Source organism: Platalea leucorodia (assembly GCF_965183815.1).
Source record: "Platalea leucorodia genome assembly, chromosome: 5".
NCBI lineage: Eukaryota > Metazoa > Chordata > Aves > Pelecaniformes > Threskiornithidae > Platalea > Platalea leucorodia.
In genome coordinates, this window is record NC_138827.1 from 29,413,903 (window position 1) to 29,430,543 (window position 16,641).

A 16,641-nucleotide genomic window follows, 5' to 3' on the forward strand; every position below is an offset into this window, starting at 1 on the left:
TGAGCACCACCTATGGTTTGTGGAAGAGTTTCAGTGCTCCTGATTTTGTTTGGAAGAAAAGAAGACAGCAGAGCGGAGAGTACTCAAGTCTGTATTTCTGAAGTGACCAGCAATACTGGTTGTTTCTGTTACTAAAAGGCTTTCCATCTTGACCTCTACAGGGCTGGTTTTTAGAAAGTGCTTATCTTTGAGGCAGAGACGTGAGGGAATGGACTGTCAGATCTCCGCTAGTGGCAGCTGGGTAAGAATAGAAAAATTTCAGAATTTGCTCAACACCTAGCAAACCCTTTTTGTTGCCACTTGCCACATTTCCAAGTGCAGTCAGCACCAATGAGCTTCATGAGTTTCTTTGAAAAATCCATCTGCTGGTTTTGGCCCTAAAGATGCTAGCTTTGTTGCCCTGCAAATCTAGCCATTGTTATCTCAAGTTGAATATCCTAAAATAGCAGACTCTGGTAGCAACCTGCCAAAAATCAGCAGTCCTAGAGACCAAGATCAGGCATTCTGGCTCCTGGTCCCGCATCCTAGTCACTGAGAATGCCAACTTTAATTATGTTTTACTGGCAATGTATATCTATATCTTTTCAGTACTGAATCAGGATGTTGTGCTCCAGCCCAGCACCAGCAGTCACATACCCTCCAAAGCAGATGTGAGTCTTTTTATGAGGAAATAGCCACAGCTCATAAAAATATATAGGAAATCCCAAGCACTCATCACTTACTAACTTTTTGCACTGAATTGATTCTGCTTCTAGACTGCTGATTTGTGACTGACTCTATTACAGTCATATCCATTTCTCTATGTAGTCTCCCTGCTTGAAACACATCTGGAGCACCGTGGTCTGGCACTCTTTGGGGTTTTGAGGCAATGTTTGCATGGTCTAAATGTAGACATCCAGCAAAAAGAGTGATATAGTCAGTGCACATGAAAGGTAGATGGTGTGAGTGTACATCCTTTGTGTGAAAACAAGGAATATAAATATAAGGAAATACATTCACAGGGTGTTTTCTGTCCCAGTCTGTCCCATCCATTCTTAATCAGCAGACACATTAAAATAGGCAAGGTCTGCCTAGTGGCATCATGTGGTTCATCTTATTACCCAGTAGTTCTAGAATGTTTTACTATGGCAAGATGTTCCTGAATCCACCTTGAATTTGCAATTTTTATGTTATTTGGGGCTGTAATGGCAGAAATGTCTCCTGTACCCATACAACAGTGTGAGAAGGAATTTTATAACTTTATTGGGCGTTCTGGAAAGCAGTTGAAGTGTTTGGGTACCAGAATGGCTAGAGTCTTATTTAATTATAGAGCTGTGATGCGGTAACACACCGGCTACTCGCTGTCCTCACAAACTATGGTCTGCTCATCTGTCTAGAGAGGCCTGCCACACACTTGTGGTCCTCCAGCAGACTTCAGTCCCCTCAGTTAGATCATTACGTGCAAAAGTATATAGTGGAGAAAGCTGGAGAGATGGGGTGGAGGTGAGGGGTTGGGATGGCCTGATTCAGGTCAGAGACTGACAGAGCAGTCTTTCTCTCTTATGCTGGCAGAACCCATTTGGGAGGCTCTTGAGTGCCGTTCCTACCTCTTGCTTTCTTCATATGGATTTGTGTTTCAGCCGCACTGAATGCTAGATTAATTATTTGTGGAACCCTATGCTAACTGGAGGAGAGATGGAGGGAGAGGTCAGGAACAATAATTTTTTAAACGTTCTTTAAATCAATTACTGCCTGTGCTTACCATGCACATTAAAACTTGAGTTAAAATCCATAGTGCCTTGCTCTGCCATTTTAAGTATTTGTTGCTAGTCATTATCAATTCCTTTGCATGCAGCCCCTACAGCAGAAGCACGGTTTTCTCTGGAGCTGACATTAGCACTGTTTCACTGGGCTGGCAAAATGCAGTGAGCTAGTGCGTTCCCTGGGAGACTGGCTGTTTTCCATTTATTTCACTGCTCTGGAAACAGGCCTAGCTGTAATGGACTAACATATCTTAAAACAGGGAAATTACTAATTCAAGTCAGTGAGCGTATTTTCATTTTAAAAGAGTAACAAATTAAATAAACTCCATGCATTTTGCATTTGAGACCTCAGTGTTTCATCTGCTGTAATCTAATTCACCCATTCATTTCCTGCACATTCATTTTATCCCATTATTTGAGATTTCCTTTGCTTTTAATCCTGTGTTTTGAAGAGACAGAGTTACAGCAGAGAATAGATGAGAGAGTAAACGGTAAATAAAAGAACAAATATGCTGTAATACAGCTTGATGTGCTCCTAATCAATCTGCTTATCACAGCTGAATCCTTGAAGTTAGGTGTGCAACTTTTCTGTCTGAAGTTTATTAAAACTTATTTAAAAATAGGTGAAGTGGGACCATGAGTACAATCCACCAGGGGCTTAACTGCTGCCTTTTTTTTTTTTTTTTAAAAAACACAATAACAGTGATGGTTGCAGAAAAAAAACAAATGACCACAGGGGCCTAAAGGCTATTTGGGGTGCTTTTAACCAACCATACTCAAGTAATGAGATCTTAGCACTAAAATATTTACTTGTCTAGTTGGGGACACTTTAGGTGAACCATAACCAGGAATGTATCTGGTTCACCTACTGCATCCTTCCTAACGCTGTCTTGGCTGCCTTCGTTGGCTCCTATCTGTTTTGTCATGGGTAATTGTGTTGTTTAGCTGTTGTCTCCCTTGAGAGCTTCCTGTCCACGGGAACCTCTGGGAAAAATTGGTAACTTCTCTGAATTTTTGAAGAACTTGATTGTTTTTCATCATATGGCACCCGCAGGCCTGTGCAGGCCCCCTCTGAGCCTGTCCTGGGAGAAGGTTAGATGAAATTTGAGCATCAGCATAGAGGAAATAGGAGGAGCAGAGGCTGAGGTGAAAAGTAGGACCTGATGAATACTCACTAAAGTTTTGTGCATAGTACTGCATTCCTCTCTGAGTGCAAGCAATTCCCTTGCACTTTTGTGTGTACTGAGGATGGCCAGAGAGGGGAGTTAATGAAAAACAGCCAGTGTTCTGGATCTTCCCACTCTCACTTAATTGCAGTAACTACTCAGAGAGAGCATATGCAGATATGCATCAGGTTTGGCACAGAAATCTGTTGGCTGATATACTTCAGGCAACAAATTTTCCTTCATCTAACACTGTAACCAGGTGCCTGTTTTAGTTTTGCAGTGCTCCTACAACACCCATATTTTTATAATTTTGATGAAATAAACTTTCTTTTTGCCATGGATTCCAAAAGGACCTTTGGAAAGACCAGGAAACCAATTAATGAAGCATTAGAAATGTATAAGTTCCTTCTGTATTCATGTTAGAATCATTGTGCGCCCCCTTGTGTGCCTTCCCCGCCCCCCCCCCCCCAAACATCTTTCTAAAAAGCGTTAAAAAAAAACAGTTGAGTTTGGCAGTCTGTTTTTACACATTAAGAGGAGGAGCAGCAGTGTAAGAAGTAAGAGTCAGCATCTCCAATGATCTTGTGCTTATGGATCACTCTATGCGATGATCTTTTGTAGGGATAATTTCAGTGACAGCATGATGTTAGATCATGTCAATAACCCTGCTGTGAGTCAGCTCTACTCATTTATCACCATTCACATGCGTTTTTTTTTTTTCTTGCTGTTGTGCTGAATATTGGAAACACTTCAGGCTAAGACGATTATTGGATCATTTCTGTCTATTGGCCTGTATGCACAGGTATGCTTTCTGTAGAGACCACGCTGGTACGGCATTGCTGTGACCTGTGCTGAGTAGGGTTCAGTGTGAGTGTGACACCTTTCCCACCATGCTGGGATGGAGAAGAGTGTCCATCTGTCTTTTTCATGTTTCATTTTGTTGGTGGTGTTTGGTTGGTTTTTTGGTTTGTGTTTTGTTTTGTTTTGTTTTCTGGAGGCTCAGGAGAAAGGGCAAAGGCTGAACAGACAAGGGCTCTTTTGCCAAAAGAGAGTTCCTTCACAGACAAATGGTGCAACAGCAGTGGATTGCTGTTGTTTACTGCTTGTGCTGTACTTGTTCTGTGGAGACAGAATATTGTAGCTACTTGGCCGGCCTTATCATCTGATTTTTTTTTTTCACCATTACATTAAATAACCTCTCCAAAAAGCCCAACCCCACATTTTTGTTCTCCTGCTCTCCACATAAGTGTAAGTATAGTGTCTTTCACATTGGTTCAGTCTCCTTTAAGAGAACATTTCAATAGTTTTATATAACCATAAGCATTCAGGACTCCCTTGTATTTGTTTTCCAATGAATATATCCTGTTGTTGTTAGAGCCTAATCGTTACATTCTCTTTAACCTGCGGGCTATGGTGAGCTGACCGCAGGATACCAGCAGTTATTCAGTGTTAGGAAATGGGTCTGAAAATACAAATCACTTCTTTCTTGGCATATACTAGACACAGTCCAGGATATGTTTGTATTAGCAGTTGCCATATTGCATTAGGATCTGTGATGATTAGATTTTCAGTAATAGAAGCAGGGGAAATTTATTACATAGTTATACAATTAAACATATTGTTAGACTGAGAGTGGAAGGATGTGGTAATGGAGAAACAGGGGATAAGACAGGCTTTTCTTTGGAAGAAGCAAATGTGGAGAGGTCATGTTAGAGATGGCAGGAAGTTTAAACAGTTTAAGACAGTTATTTGAAGGAACACCCAGACAGAACAGTAGAAATCATGTGAGCAGAGAAGGTTTCTTTGACATGTTATGGGAGAGGGAATGATCAACTTTCTTGTCAAGCACCAGTAGATAATTTGAGCTGGATTAGGGCAGGCAGAGAGATGCCACATGATCTGGTGTTAGACTAGGTGAGAGGTGCTGAGCTGCAGAAGGCAAGAGATATTTGAGAAAGTACATTTAGTCTTGAGAAAGAATAATGACAGAGAAGTGCCTTGGAGTAGAGGAGATTTGGTCCTGAATTAGCACAGTTTCAGTGAAGTTGTGTTTACCAAGAAAGACTGGTAAAAAACTGCTAAAATTATTGGAGCCTGTGACTGTGTATCTAATGACTAGCAGTTGTCAGCATTGTTTTCCCTTTTCCTTGTTTTTGATTCTTTCCTTTCCCTCACAACTATGAAAAGCTCCTTGAAGTTAATGTAAAGAATTTGGTTGATTTTTAGTGGACTATGGATAAGCCTCTTCTTATATTCATGGCTGAATGCTGATTTCTGAGCTGTTCCAGTTCCAGGCAGCATCTATAATTGCATGTTATTATTTGAAAAATAATGATTTTAATTACTTTCCGGAAAGGATGATACAAAAATAATCTATATTGTTTCGCTTCTTTTAATTGGAGAACTTTTCCATACTGTAATGTGCCTGAGTAGGCCCATTCCATCATGTTCTCCATTTTATTTTAAAGTAGCTTGAAGAGCTAATACTTTAGTTATTAAGCTATTTTCCTTGATCTCCAGCCACAGAGATTTTTTTTTAAATAATACTTGTCTTAGTTTTCATAGCTGATGTGACTGATACAGATTGGATTATTTCATTTGACCCAAACTGGGGCTGCGGTTCGAAGATCCAACCAATCTGTGGGCAGCCCTTTTTTTCTTTAATAGCAGACTAATTGGCAGACCAATTAATCTGCTCATCTGTGAAGAGAAAATTTATAGCAATAAGTAGTTCTATTTCCAGAAGTCATTCTCTAAAGTAACATTACAGTGGCCTTGTTTACTTCATGCCCTGCAACACGATCCAGTGCTTCAACAGTAGCATAGGTCAATTAGTGGACAAATTAAGCAATTATTAGCCACTAACAAGGGTGACTGGCATCATTACCCTTCCTGTTTACCACCAAACTGTTATTTTAATACAAAGATCAACAAATAAATTAGGGCATCTGTTGTATTGCCATGTCTGCCTTGAAGTAAATGATATTAAATGGGCTTTGGTTGCTGCCAAATTCTTAACCCCAGCCTAATGAGATACACTGATATGTCTCTTGCTGATTATAGAAGCTGTAAAATTTAGTTTGTATTGATTTATTAACAGGAGGACCAAGTTCTCTGCGATGGTATTTTTTTTAATAGTCTTATATCTGTCTTTTTACTTTAAATGTTATTGATCCAGAGACTATTGGGTTCCTCCGAAAGACAAAGCTATTTGTTAATTGTATTGATTATTTGGATGCTTACAATAATTTTGTAGAGAGGTTTGTATACATAGATGTATGCTTTCATCTGATGTTTCGCTTATGTTCCTGGGAACTGCCTTTACTTCCAGGTTAGACTTCTGTGAGTCAGGTATTTTTAACTCTTGCTTTGTATTTTTATCATGGGGTAAGACTTCTTCAGATTTAATTAACTGTCTCCTAAATAAGAAAATACAGTAAATCTCTCTGGATTGGGTGAACCTGGCTGCAGTACCCCCTAATATGTTGTGGTACATTGAGAAAAGCTGGGTCTTGTTTGCCACCAAGCTGCTGGGTGCCCAAGGTCAGTCTCTTCTCTTCCCTCTGGTGTGTCTGGTGCAACAGTGAATCATGCCAAGCAGAGGCTCACCCATTACATGTTTATACACAACCTTCCATGTCATAGCATGTTCTTGGTTAGGGAATAATAATTCCCTGCGTGAAGCTGAAAACTGTAGCTTCTAGTTGCCAAGATGCCTTTGCCAAGCTCTGTGAGTGAGGCTGCATCAATAAGAGGAGGAAAATGAGCAGAACCTGGACAAGCCTCTTCCCTGGCACAGTTACAGCCAGAGCAAAGCTATGAGAGTTTGGGCTCTTGTCTTATGTCTTGAATGAAAAGCAGTCATGTTATCCCCAAGGTATTTGTGGTCCTCCCTGCTGCGTGAAGAGCTGTCACAAGTACATGCTTGGTGCACTGCCAGTTTTCATGGCAAAACTGTTCCACCAAGATCTTTGATGAAGTGATGACCATGTACACAACGCGATATTTATGCCACATTTATTGAGGCTGCTTTGAGAGATCGTACCTGACCTAGGATAAAGTATGTTCTGGACATACCGATTTCTGAATAGTTAACTCTTCCAAGTATTTTAGAAAACACGAACGGATGTGATGTTTTGAGTCTAGTTGCAAGCTCTTTAAAACTAAAACCAGCATAATGTCTCAAGAAGCCACGGACTAAGTGTGGGATTGTATCTCTTTAAGTAGTTTTGAGCCTTCCAGGTGTGCATACTGTGGATTATGTTTTAGACACTGCCAGAAAACAGTTAGAGCAGCAGTTTAACATAGCTAAGCCTTTTGTGTTTGCATACAGTTAGGAAACCTGGTTGTTCAGGGTCCAACTGTGTCCTTCTTGTTTCTTTGTGTACTTGCTGTTGTATAATGAACAAAAGACACAACACCAGCCAAAAAGCAGATCGATGTTCAGTTTCCTTCATTGAGAGGAGGTAATTGTGGAAACATTTCCTGAGCAATATAATTATGTATATGCTAATTTGCCTCAGAAATTCAGGTTTAGCCTCTTCTCAAGTGGAAGACCTGGTTACAGAAAGGGACTTTCTCTTCTTCAGGATTAGTTGCTAATAGATGAAAAAATTGCTGATGTTTAGAGTCAATTATACCTTGATCATCTTAGACATTTCAGAAGCCTCATTTTTCCCCGTGTGCCTCAGCAAATTAGAATTCATTCCAACAGCAGCTTAGGTTCACATTTGTTAGTATTTGAAATACAAAATGGGCCTTAGGAAATAGGCTAAATGAAGGAGTTGTACAGAATGTGAGATTTTGGTCCCATCTTTAATGTATGTTTCAGCCAAGCTATAAACAAGTGTGGTTAACCTGGCATGTACCTCAGTTTTAGTTTGTTTGTTTTTAAAGATTTTGATTGCATCACAAAAAATCAGGTCTAAAGTCAGCTCTTTTGAAGTCAGCTAGTTAGCCCATGCCATCTTTTCTATGCTGAATTGTTGCTTGTTATATCTCTTCCCTAGGGCTTTGCCCTGTCCAGCGTTAAATGTTTCTGATGACAGGATTCCACTCTTCCCCTGGAGAGACAATTCCATAGTCTAATAGAGCTTGCCATTAGTGAAATTTTACTGATGATCAGCCTTAATTTTTCTCTGCTTAATTTTATCCTGTTACTAGAGCATAGAGATTGATTTATTCTGGGGAAATTCAGTAAATGGTTCCTGCTTCACAGGATGGACCTTACAATAAATAGCAAATTGTCATGACCTATCTGTGGGTGTCCTGAGATTACACAGGAACTCAATTTATCTCGACATTCATTCCCTGGAAGCTATTTCTCTCAGTACCAACTCAGTGGAGGAATAAGAAATGAATTTAACTGCCAGACTGCCTGCCTCCTGCCCCAGCACCAGCCTTGGAGCAAGGAGATGTTTAGTCGCTCCCTGAGCACAAGGCCCAGGGCTGGAGCTCCTGCGGGGTCTGGTGCTGTGACTGTGCCCGAAGGAAGGGTATTTAGGATCTGTTTCCCCTGTCACTTGCCTTGGTTCCACATTAAAGGAGGTTCACTGATGAGATGGAGTTACTCCTGGTTTTTATGGGTGTAAAGTAAGTGAAGAATCTGACCTTATAAATTCCAGTCTATCAATCCCACAGTTTCCTTGTGCCTAGTACAGAGTTTTTGTAACTCTCCCAATTTTAGTGCGGAATTTTATACCTCTTTATACATGCAGATGATATAAACTCTGTGTTTGTATGTCAAGGGTAGGTGTGGGCATGTGCTCAGCCAAATTTGAGGTGCCTCAGCTCAACAAATTGCCACTCATGAGCTGAGCTACAGTATGTGCCCATGTATGCATGCTGGGTATGTAAGGTGCTAGGCTTAAACTAGCAGGTTTTACTTCATTTCACCACTTAGGAGGAGAAATGTTTTGCTCTTGTGGCTCAGCTGATGAGCAGTAACTTCCCTCTCTGGAAACCTGACTGTATTTGATAATGTAGCCATATTGTACTTGCATTATGAGGATGGACTGAAGTATTTATCCTTAAAAGTTCTTATTCCTGGAGTTTTTAGAAGGTGGCAAGTGCTACATGATTGCAAGTGGTTTGTTCTGTTGGAAGAAGGAGCAGTGCCAGGAACCAAGAGGAATGATCATTCTAATCTTTTATATGTGAAATTTCAGATATCTGGAAATCATTGATGTCATAAACCCCCCTCTTCAAACTCTTCTTTCATTTTTCTCAGGTATAATTGATTTCCTTGTGAGCCAGCATCCTATTGCGAAAGTACTGAGAGATCACCTGGTCTTCAAGATTGCACCCATGCTCAATCCTGATGGAGTATACCTAGGAAATTACAGGTATGGTGTGGAGTATGAATCTGCGTATTGTTATATCTACCTTATACACCCTGCACTGTTTTGTCACTGAATCTCATATGGCTTGTTTCAATTCATTCCTCTTAAACTGGAGGTTCTCATGTGGCCGTATGCTTCCTGAAGTTCCTGTCGAGGAAGGGGGCTCAATGGAAAATTTGATTGCTTCAGGATGTAGAGAGCAACTCTCCAAGATAGCAGGGTATCTGCTCTGCAAGCCTCCTCTAGGTGTGGGAGTTAAAGTTGGCTTAGAGTTAGACCTTAGCTGTGTTTTATAAATGCATTCATTATGCTGCTCATCAGCCTCTATGTAAATGTGTCAGTCAATCACAGTTCCCTTCAACTACCCAGATCATCCATTAAAGTCACAGATTTCAGTCTATTATTGTACTGTAATAGATAGGGATACATAGAATGGAATAATCATTCCACCCTATGCTAATTTTGCTTCATTTTAGTATTTGAATTACTACTTTACCACCTCCTCTGTTGAGAACGTATTCAGATAATCTTTTGTTTTCCCTAAAATTGTTTGCTTTTAATGCATTTATTTACAAAATAAATGTGCTGCTGGAGGTGATAATGAAAAGCAGTTGATTAGTTGATGATTTGTTTGTGGGGGCAATTACATGTACCACATAGTTCTCTGCAGAAGCCCCTGAGAAATGTAATAATAATGCATGTGGTTTTGCTTACAGCACAAGACTAAATAACACAATACGCTTTGTAGCCAGGCTACCTTGAGCTTTGATCTAATTAGGTATTGCATTGCTAAGCAGAATAAGACTGGGTTATTGTGTGGATGAGACCACCACCGAGGAAGAAGGTAGAAGTTGCAGAAAATGGTGCTGCTGGCTCTGTTCTTTGTTTTGATATGTGCTTCTTAGCCCTCCTATGCTTTGCTACTTACTAAACTGAAATAGCAGGGAATTGCGTGGGTGATTTCAACAGTGCTTATATACATGTTTTATAAGTGAAACTTCCAAGGGCACATGGTCTCCTTCCAGCTACACTGATACTCCTTCAACTCTTTGCAAATCCAAAACCAGGGAGCGATATTCCAGTAGTGGCATCTGACAGCACTAGGAATTTATCATAAAGGTTATGTCACCTTACAGGAATAAAGCCCTAAAATGGCTCTAGAATTTGATACTACACAGCTTTACTCTCTTCCAGGTACCCTGTACGTAGGCAACTCCAGTTGCAATTAAGTAGTTTTCTTTTTCCCCCATAAATTCACTTGCCCTATAGGTTTTTTCCTGCACTATTATTTATACTTTTTGAGAGGCATGCAGCTTTACAGACATGCATATGGCTCATAACTTGAAAAGCCTTTTGGGAACCCAGGTGTTATGAAAGGGCATGTGAATTAATTTGGAATTGCTGAGCCTCATGGTATACTATTGTTTTAGCTTTTCATGATATGCAGAATTTTCAACCCTCCTGAACTAAAGAGACTTTTAATGAGGTAGTTGGAAAAGCATTTGATTTTCTTGCAATTCTTCACTTTATTTACAAAAGGCCTAATGTAACTAATAATTTAAAAATGAGGGTAATAAGCAAAATGCTACCTATTATCTTGAGAAGAATATTAAAAAGCCTAGTAATGTGCCGGCGTTGTAGTTAACTAGTGCTGAGTGAATAATTTACAGCAAACACTTTATTTCCTGCTCATACAAAATCCACAAGCACATCACAATTTATTTGCTTGAGTTTACTGGATGAATTTTAAAAAAATCTCTAAGGATCAATTGCTAGTATTTGAAAATTTAACTCTGAGACTTCTCTGTGATCGGCTAGATAAGTCTGTTTCATCTCTTTTGGTCTTTGTTCAGATTAGCACATAAATAGGACTTTCAGAAGTTCCACGTAGTGTGGTATAGCACAGATCTACTGGCTGGGGACAATCCCCCTGCTTTTGCAAACAAGGTCTGTGGTGCCATATGCAGCAAGAGCAGTTTTAGGCATTTGAACTTCCTGTTATCTCCCTCTTTCTCAAAGCAGCAGCTAGTGACTATTTCTTTGGTTCATCGAAGGTTCACATTCAGAGCTATGCAAGCTAAGATAATGAAATGGGTAATTAAACCTCATGCTTGAGTTTGTAAATTGATCTCCTGCCAGTGTGAGAGATTTTTTTACCCCACCAGTACATAGCTTTGTACAATTGGCAAAGTGTACTGTCGGATGCACTTCGCTATCCTCTGAAATCCCAGGTGCGGTGGGCACCATTAAAAGCCTGAGTATGTCAGCAGTTCTCGTAGAAGGGATGGGATATACTAGTTCTCCTGTGATCAAAACAGGAACTAACCACTCATTTACCCATGATGATATGGTAACAGTTGGCTGATGGGATTTTCTTCATCGTCATTTTTTGGGATGCAGGACTTTCACCAAGGATTTGGGTCTTGTGCTCTTGTCCAAAATCCTTGTTCCTTTGTTCTGAGTGCTTGTGAACTGAGCTTTAGAAGTTTAAGCCAAAACAGCAACAATAATGCCAAGAATTGTCTATTATCTACAAACTGTTGCTCATTCTCAAGAGAACAGACCAAATGGGTTGTGACTCTAAAGGGACTTTCTTGTGGTGAAATGTTCATAACCAGCAACAAGTGACTTTAATATCACAGCTATAAAGCACAAGTGCTTGCAGCACAGACACATCTGTGAGGAAGGTTGTTTATATGTTGTATGTACATTCAGGCAGCTCTAAAGGAAATGGCCGTGGAAGTGAACATCAATGCCCAGTGTATCAGGATGCATGGAAACAGGGTGCTAAACTTTATTGATTTATTCAAGCATATGCAAGAGTTTAAGAAGTGTATTTGTGGACCCATATAGTTAGGAATGAAAAGACAAAGTGCCTTGTGTGACTTAAAGGGGTGGTTAAGCATCCCCTCTAATTTAGAATGTTTGGAAGGTCTATATACAATTTTAAATAGTATTTTTTAAAAATAAATGGGCAAAAGTTGCAATTTGATTGTAATCTTAGAGCATAAATCTTTTAACAGAAAGTGAACTAGTACGGTTCTGTCTCTTAATAGCTACTACTTATGTACATAGACCAAGAGAGTTGGTGAAATTACATCTACTAGACTATTTCCAGTGAAATTTCTGACTGTTTCAAAATCAGAACATGTAATTTTTGCTTTCACCTGTTTCTTTCTGAAAAGAGCTAAGAAATGAAAAATCATGGGCAAAGGACACTACAGTAGATCAGATTTGGCTGGGTGTAAGTGTGGGAGGGGTTAGGTGCAGAGAAGTGGAGCCCTCAGAGTGCGAATTCACCTGCAAGCCAAAGTACTGAATATCTAATTGAGATTGCTCTTGCTTGCAGTGCTAGCTGTTGTTTGCTGGTTCGCTAGCATCATACCCTTCTGTGAAGATGACTACTACACTGCACTCTCTTCAGTGAAAAAAACCTCCATAGTCCTTTTCTTGCCACATGAGTGTACCCAGATCTTTCTAACATACAGGATAATGATAAATACCTGCTCTTTATTGTGGACAAGGATGTAGGGTCTCTCCCAAAACAGGAAGACAGGCTTTATCCCTTTCTTGAAGTCTTTAAAGCCTGGTATTACTGCACTTCTAAGTGTAACTGGCTTTGCAGTTACAGTATGTAGAAAACATTATGCCATGTGGGCTTGTTAATTAAATTGCCCAGGAAGATGCCATTGGTTGACCTAGCTAAAATAGTGAGTCTTCAGCATAATTTGCCCTCTGTTCTGGCTGGTAACTTGTCCTCAGCTCTCACTTGAATTGAAAGACCCCTTTTGCCGAGGATGGTGCATGACTTGATCTTTAGCTTCGTGAAAGAACATGGCAAAAAATAAGAATATTTCTGAGTTTCTCTATAACACTAATCTCATCCTCTCTGATGGATTAAACTGTGAAAGAGTTTTAAGAAATAAAGGAAAACTAGTGCTGGGAAGAGAGATTTCTGACTTTTCTCTCTCTGTTTGCAGTACAGCATTATCATCTTCTGAACCTATTATCATCCCCAGGGAGGTGGGGTTAGACTAAGGAAAAAAAATGTGTTCTTGATTTAAAAGTCGTGCATCCCCAGGCTTGGCCTGAACTTTCCTTTATTGAGAGCTTGTTCTTAAGCTGGCATTCTGCAGCTGAATGCTGAAATGTGTCCCTGCAGGCGAGATGACTGTACCACACCATCTTAGATTAGTTCCAATTTGTCAGCCTCACCTTCCGGAGATGAAACCCTATACTGGCACCAAAAGGGATGTGTTTCTTAGTCTGGGCAGCTCTTCACTGAGGTATCCCAGAAATGCCATGACAAGGCAGTTGAAATATCCTGACTGTTCTCTAAAGGCTTTGTTGCATGACCCAGTAAGGCTTCCTGTTCCTTGCCATTTCTGTGTTGCCTTCAGTTAGTTAGCTGTGACAGTATCAGCTTTCAGTAAATTAAAGCCATGAACTAGCCGAAATGTTCTGAACTGTCATCAGTACGATATTTTTCTAGCTTGATTGTAGGGACTGCAAGAATTTGTGTGAATGGGGAGAAGAGGGCACACACTGATTCTAATCCTTTCTTGTTTCACTGTCAGGTACAATATTTTTGAAGTCAACACAATCTTTACTGCTTGCTTGTGTGAGGGGTTAACAAAGCAATTTGTTGGTCAGAAAGGGGGCCAGTCCTACCCAGACTGGAAAGCCAAATTCACCATGAACAGTGTCAGAGTCCATATTGCAATGAAAGCTGTGTTGGGATGAAGCATTTTGGACAACTGGTATATTTTTGCCACAGAAAGGTAGTTTTGTAAGGACTGAAATGGTTTGTGGCAGTGAGTTAAATTTGGCAAGTTGTTTCAAGTGAAAAAAGGGAGCTGGGAAGGCTTGAGAAACATTTGAAGTGATTCATATCAGCATTTTATAAAGGACAATCTTCTCTTGTTTTTGTTTGTTAATGGCATAATTTGTTTAAAAATTGGCTTTTTTTAAAGATGCCTTTTGAAGAGTCTGAAATGCAAACTGAAATCTAAGCTTTGGACCAGATGAAATGTTGCAGATTTATCCTGAATAGGTTTTTGTGGACTTTATTTCTGTGATTCTAGAAATAGTTGAAAGGTCAACATTCATGTTCACATGTCATTTATGAGGCGTCTTTTGACAATAAAAGCATATGTGGACTTTATCCAAATTATTTTAGCTCTAAATCAGAGCTATATGTTGTAATACTGAAGAGTGCTGATTTTGGTCTTTGATAATATCACTTTGGGGGATATACCTATACCTGCATACATACATGTCCATACATACATCCTATCCATCCATCCATACGTACAAACATACATACATATGTATGTTCACAGTGACTGGATATGTTACGTGGTTCTTAGTATCACTTGTCCAGTTGTGAGACATGGCTACTCGCATGCATACTGTCATTTGCATAATATCTCTTGATTTTTTTTCACCTCTTTTTCTGGTGGGGAAGGTTTTTTTCTTAGCTTCATTTAATGCATGTGAAATTCATGCATTGCCTTGAATTGAAAAACAGAGTATCCATCTCAGATGACAAGATGAAGCTCTCGATGGAGTTTATTTTTCCTAATTAGGCGTTTGTCATTGTGTATTCTATATAACAATGTATAAGTAAACAATCACGGACCTTTTGAATAAATTTATTGGTTTTATTTATGTTACTGGGCATAAAAAATCTATAATTACCAGGTACAGCCGCAATATAACTGGTATTTAATGACAATTACTTTTTGTTACCATAGAAATGAGTCCAAAGTAGTTACCTATAATTTCTCATTCCCAAACCTCACACATGTTGTATTGCGGTATTACCATAGTAATTGCCTATTAGTCATCATAAAATAAGCAGTTACCCAGAAGATATCAGGATAGTGTGAAATTTCTCATCTCCTTCAAAACTTGTAGCACATGCCGCTTCTCATCTTCCTTTAGTGGGATTTTTGCCTGAATGTCTGTTGTACATTAACCCGAGGGAAGAAGGGATGTACTCTAAAAATACACCAAGTCAGGAAAAGTATGTTCCATCCCCTGAAAATATAGAACTATTTCTTATTATTGAAAAACGGGGACTTTTCATGAAATAGAGGTTTGTTCCTTGCCATGAATTTCCTATTTATTTTTTTTTCCAATTCAGTTGTGATCAAAGCAGAGGCTATACATCTTAGGGGGTCTGTGAGAAGAGCTGTGTTGTGTCAGACCTCATAAGTATCCGCTAATGCAGCAGTGGACAGTGCCATTCTCCTTGTAAGAGCAGGAGATGCTCATAAGATGCTTTCCCCCAAGTACTTTGCCAGCTTCGAGTGATTTTTCGTTTCAGACGTTTCCTGAACTCATGGGATATCTGTCTGCTCAGTAATGTGCAGTGGATTTGTCTTCCTAGTACTTGTCCAGTTTGCCCTCAGATGGTAAGCATTAGCTCTCAATCTCCTCTGGCCTGAAGCTGTTCAGCTCCTGCCCCAGCGCAGGAAGTACCACCCACTTCAGCCTGCTGTGAGCTTCATGGACTTCTCAGTGGCCCCTCTTGCTCCTCGTTTGTCTTCATAATTTAGATTGCATGTTACTGAGGCCAGTGAATCTCCCTCTGTGCCTGCCTAGATCACATTTAGTATCAGCTGGGCATCGGTGACTCACGTGGATGCAAATGATGTTCTCCTTCATAGCCAGGACTACAGGAGAGCTGGGCCATAGGTGCTGAGTACGTTACTGACTGCCTGGTAGAGTGCTGGCAACCGAACTCTTCTCCTCCCTTTCTAATCTCAAAATTGGAAATCCAAGGTGGCTTTCAATGCTTCAATGTCTTTTGACAGCCTGGTGGATTAAAAACATAGCTGTGACCAGGACCAACCACCCTGATAATGGGGAAAAAAACAAACAGAAAGAAACCTGCCGCAGTGAGGGAATGGCCATTTCCTTGTATCGCCTTCTCCCATGCGGCTGGGGGAGAGGGTGAGGCATGGTAGAAGCTTTCTTCTCCCCCAGCTCTTGCTTGGCATTGAGAACAGGTCAGGAATTTTCTGTGCTGTCTTCCTCCCACATCCTGTGTGCGTTTGCATCTGTTTTCATTCTCCCAGCTCATGCAGTGTGCCCTGGAAAGCAAAGTCCAGGGTGAATCTGCAGATGTGACACAGGTGCGCTCTGAGCAGCACCAATGGAAAAGACCAGGGAGGCAAGTGAGCAGAAGAGGTTTTTTCTAGCCCTTACATCCATCTGGCTCATAGCATCACCATTTCCTGCTTGGACGTTTTCTTTCCATTGTGTCTTTTATTGCCTAGGGAGTGGTGTGATAGTAAGACAGTTACAGTGGTTCCTGTTTTGCTCACCATTACTTAAAAAAAGCTTCCTTGTAAAAAAGATCCAGATCTTAAAACAAATACTAGG

General features: G+C 40.2%; 1 protein-coding gene across 1 annotated transcript in view; it reads left to right on the forward strand.

Annotated features, from left to right (window-relative positions):
* The window catches only part of LOC309590531 (BEN domain-containing protein 5), a gene marked incomplete at both ends in the record, with an annotated part of 962,813 nt that overhangs the window by 752,453 nt on the left and 193,719 nt on the right, over positions 1-16,641 (forward strand). The window contains one exon of the mRNA XM_082311814.1: positions 9,138-9,252. Within this exon, the coding sequence (XP_082167940.1) occupies positions 9,138-9,252 (115 nt within the window). The remainder of the gene's footprint in view (positions 1-9,137; positions 9,253-16,641) is intronic.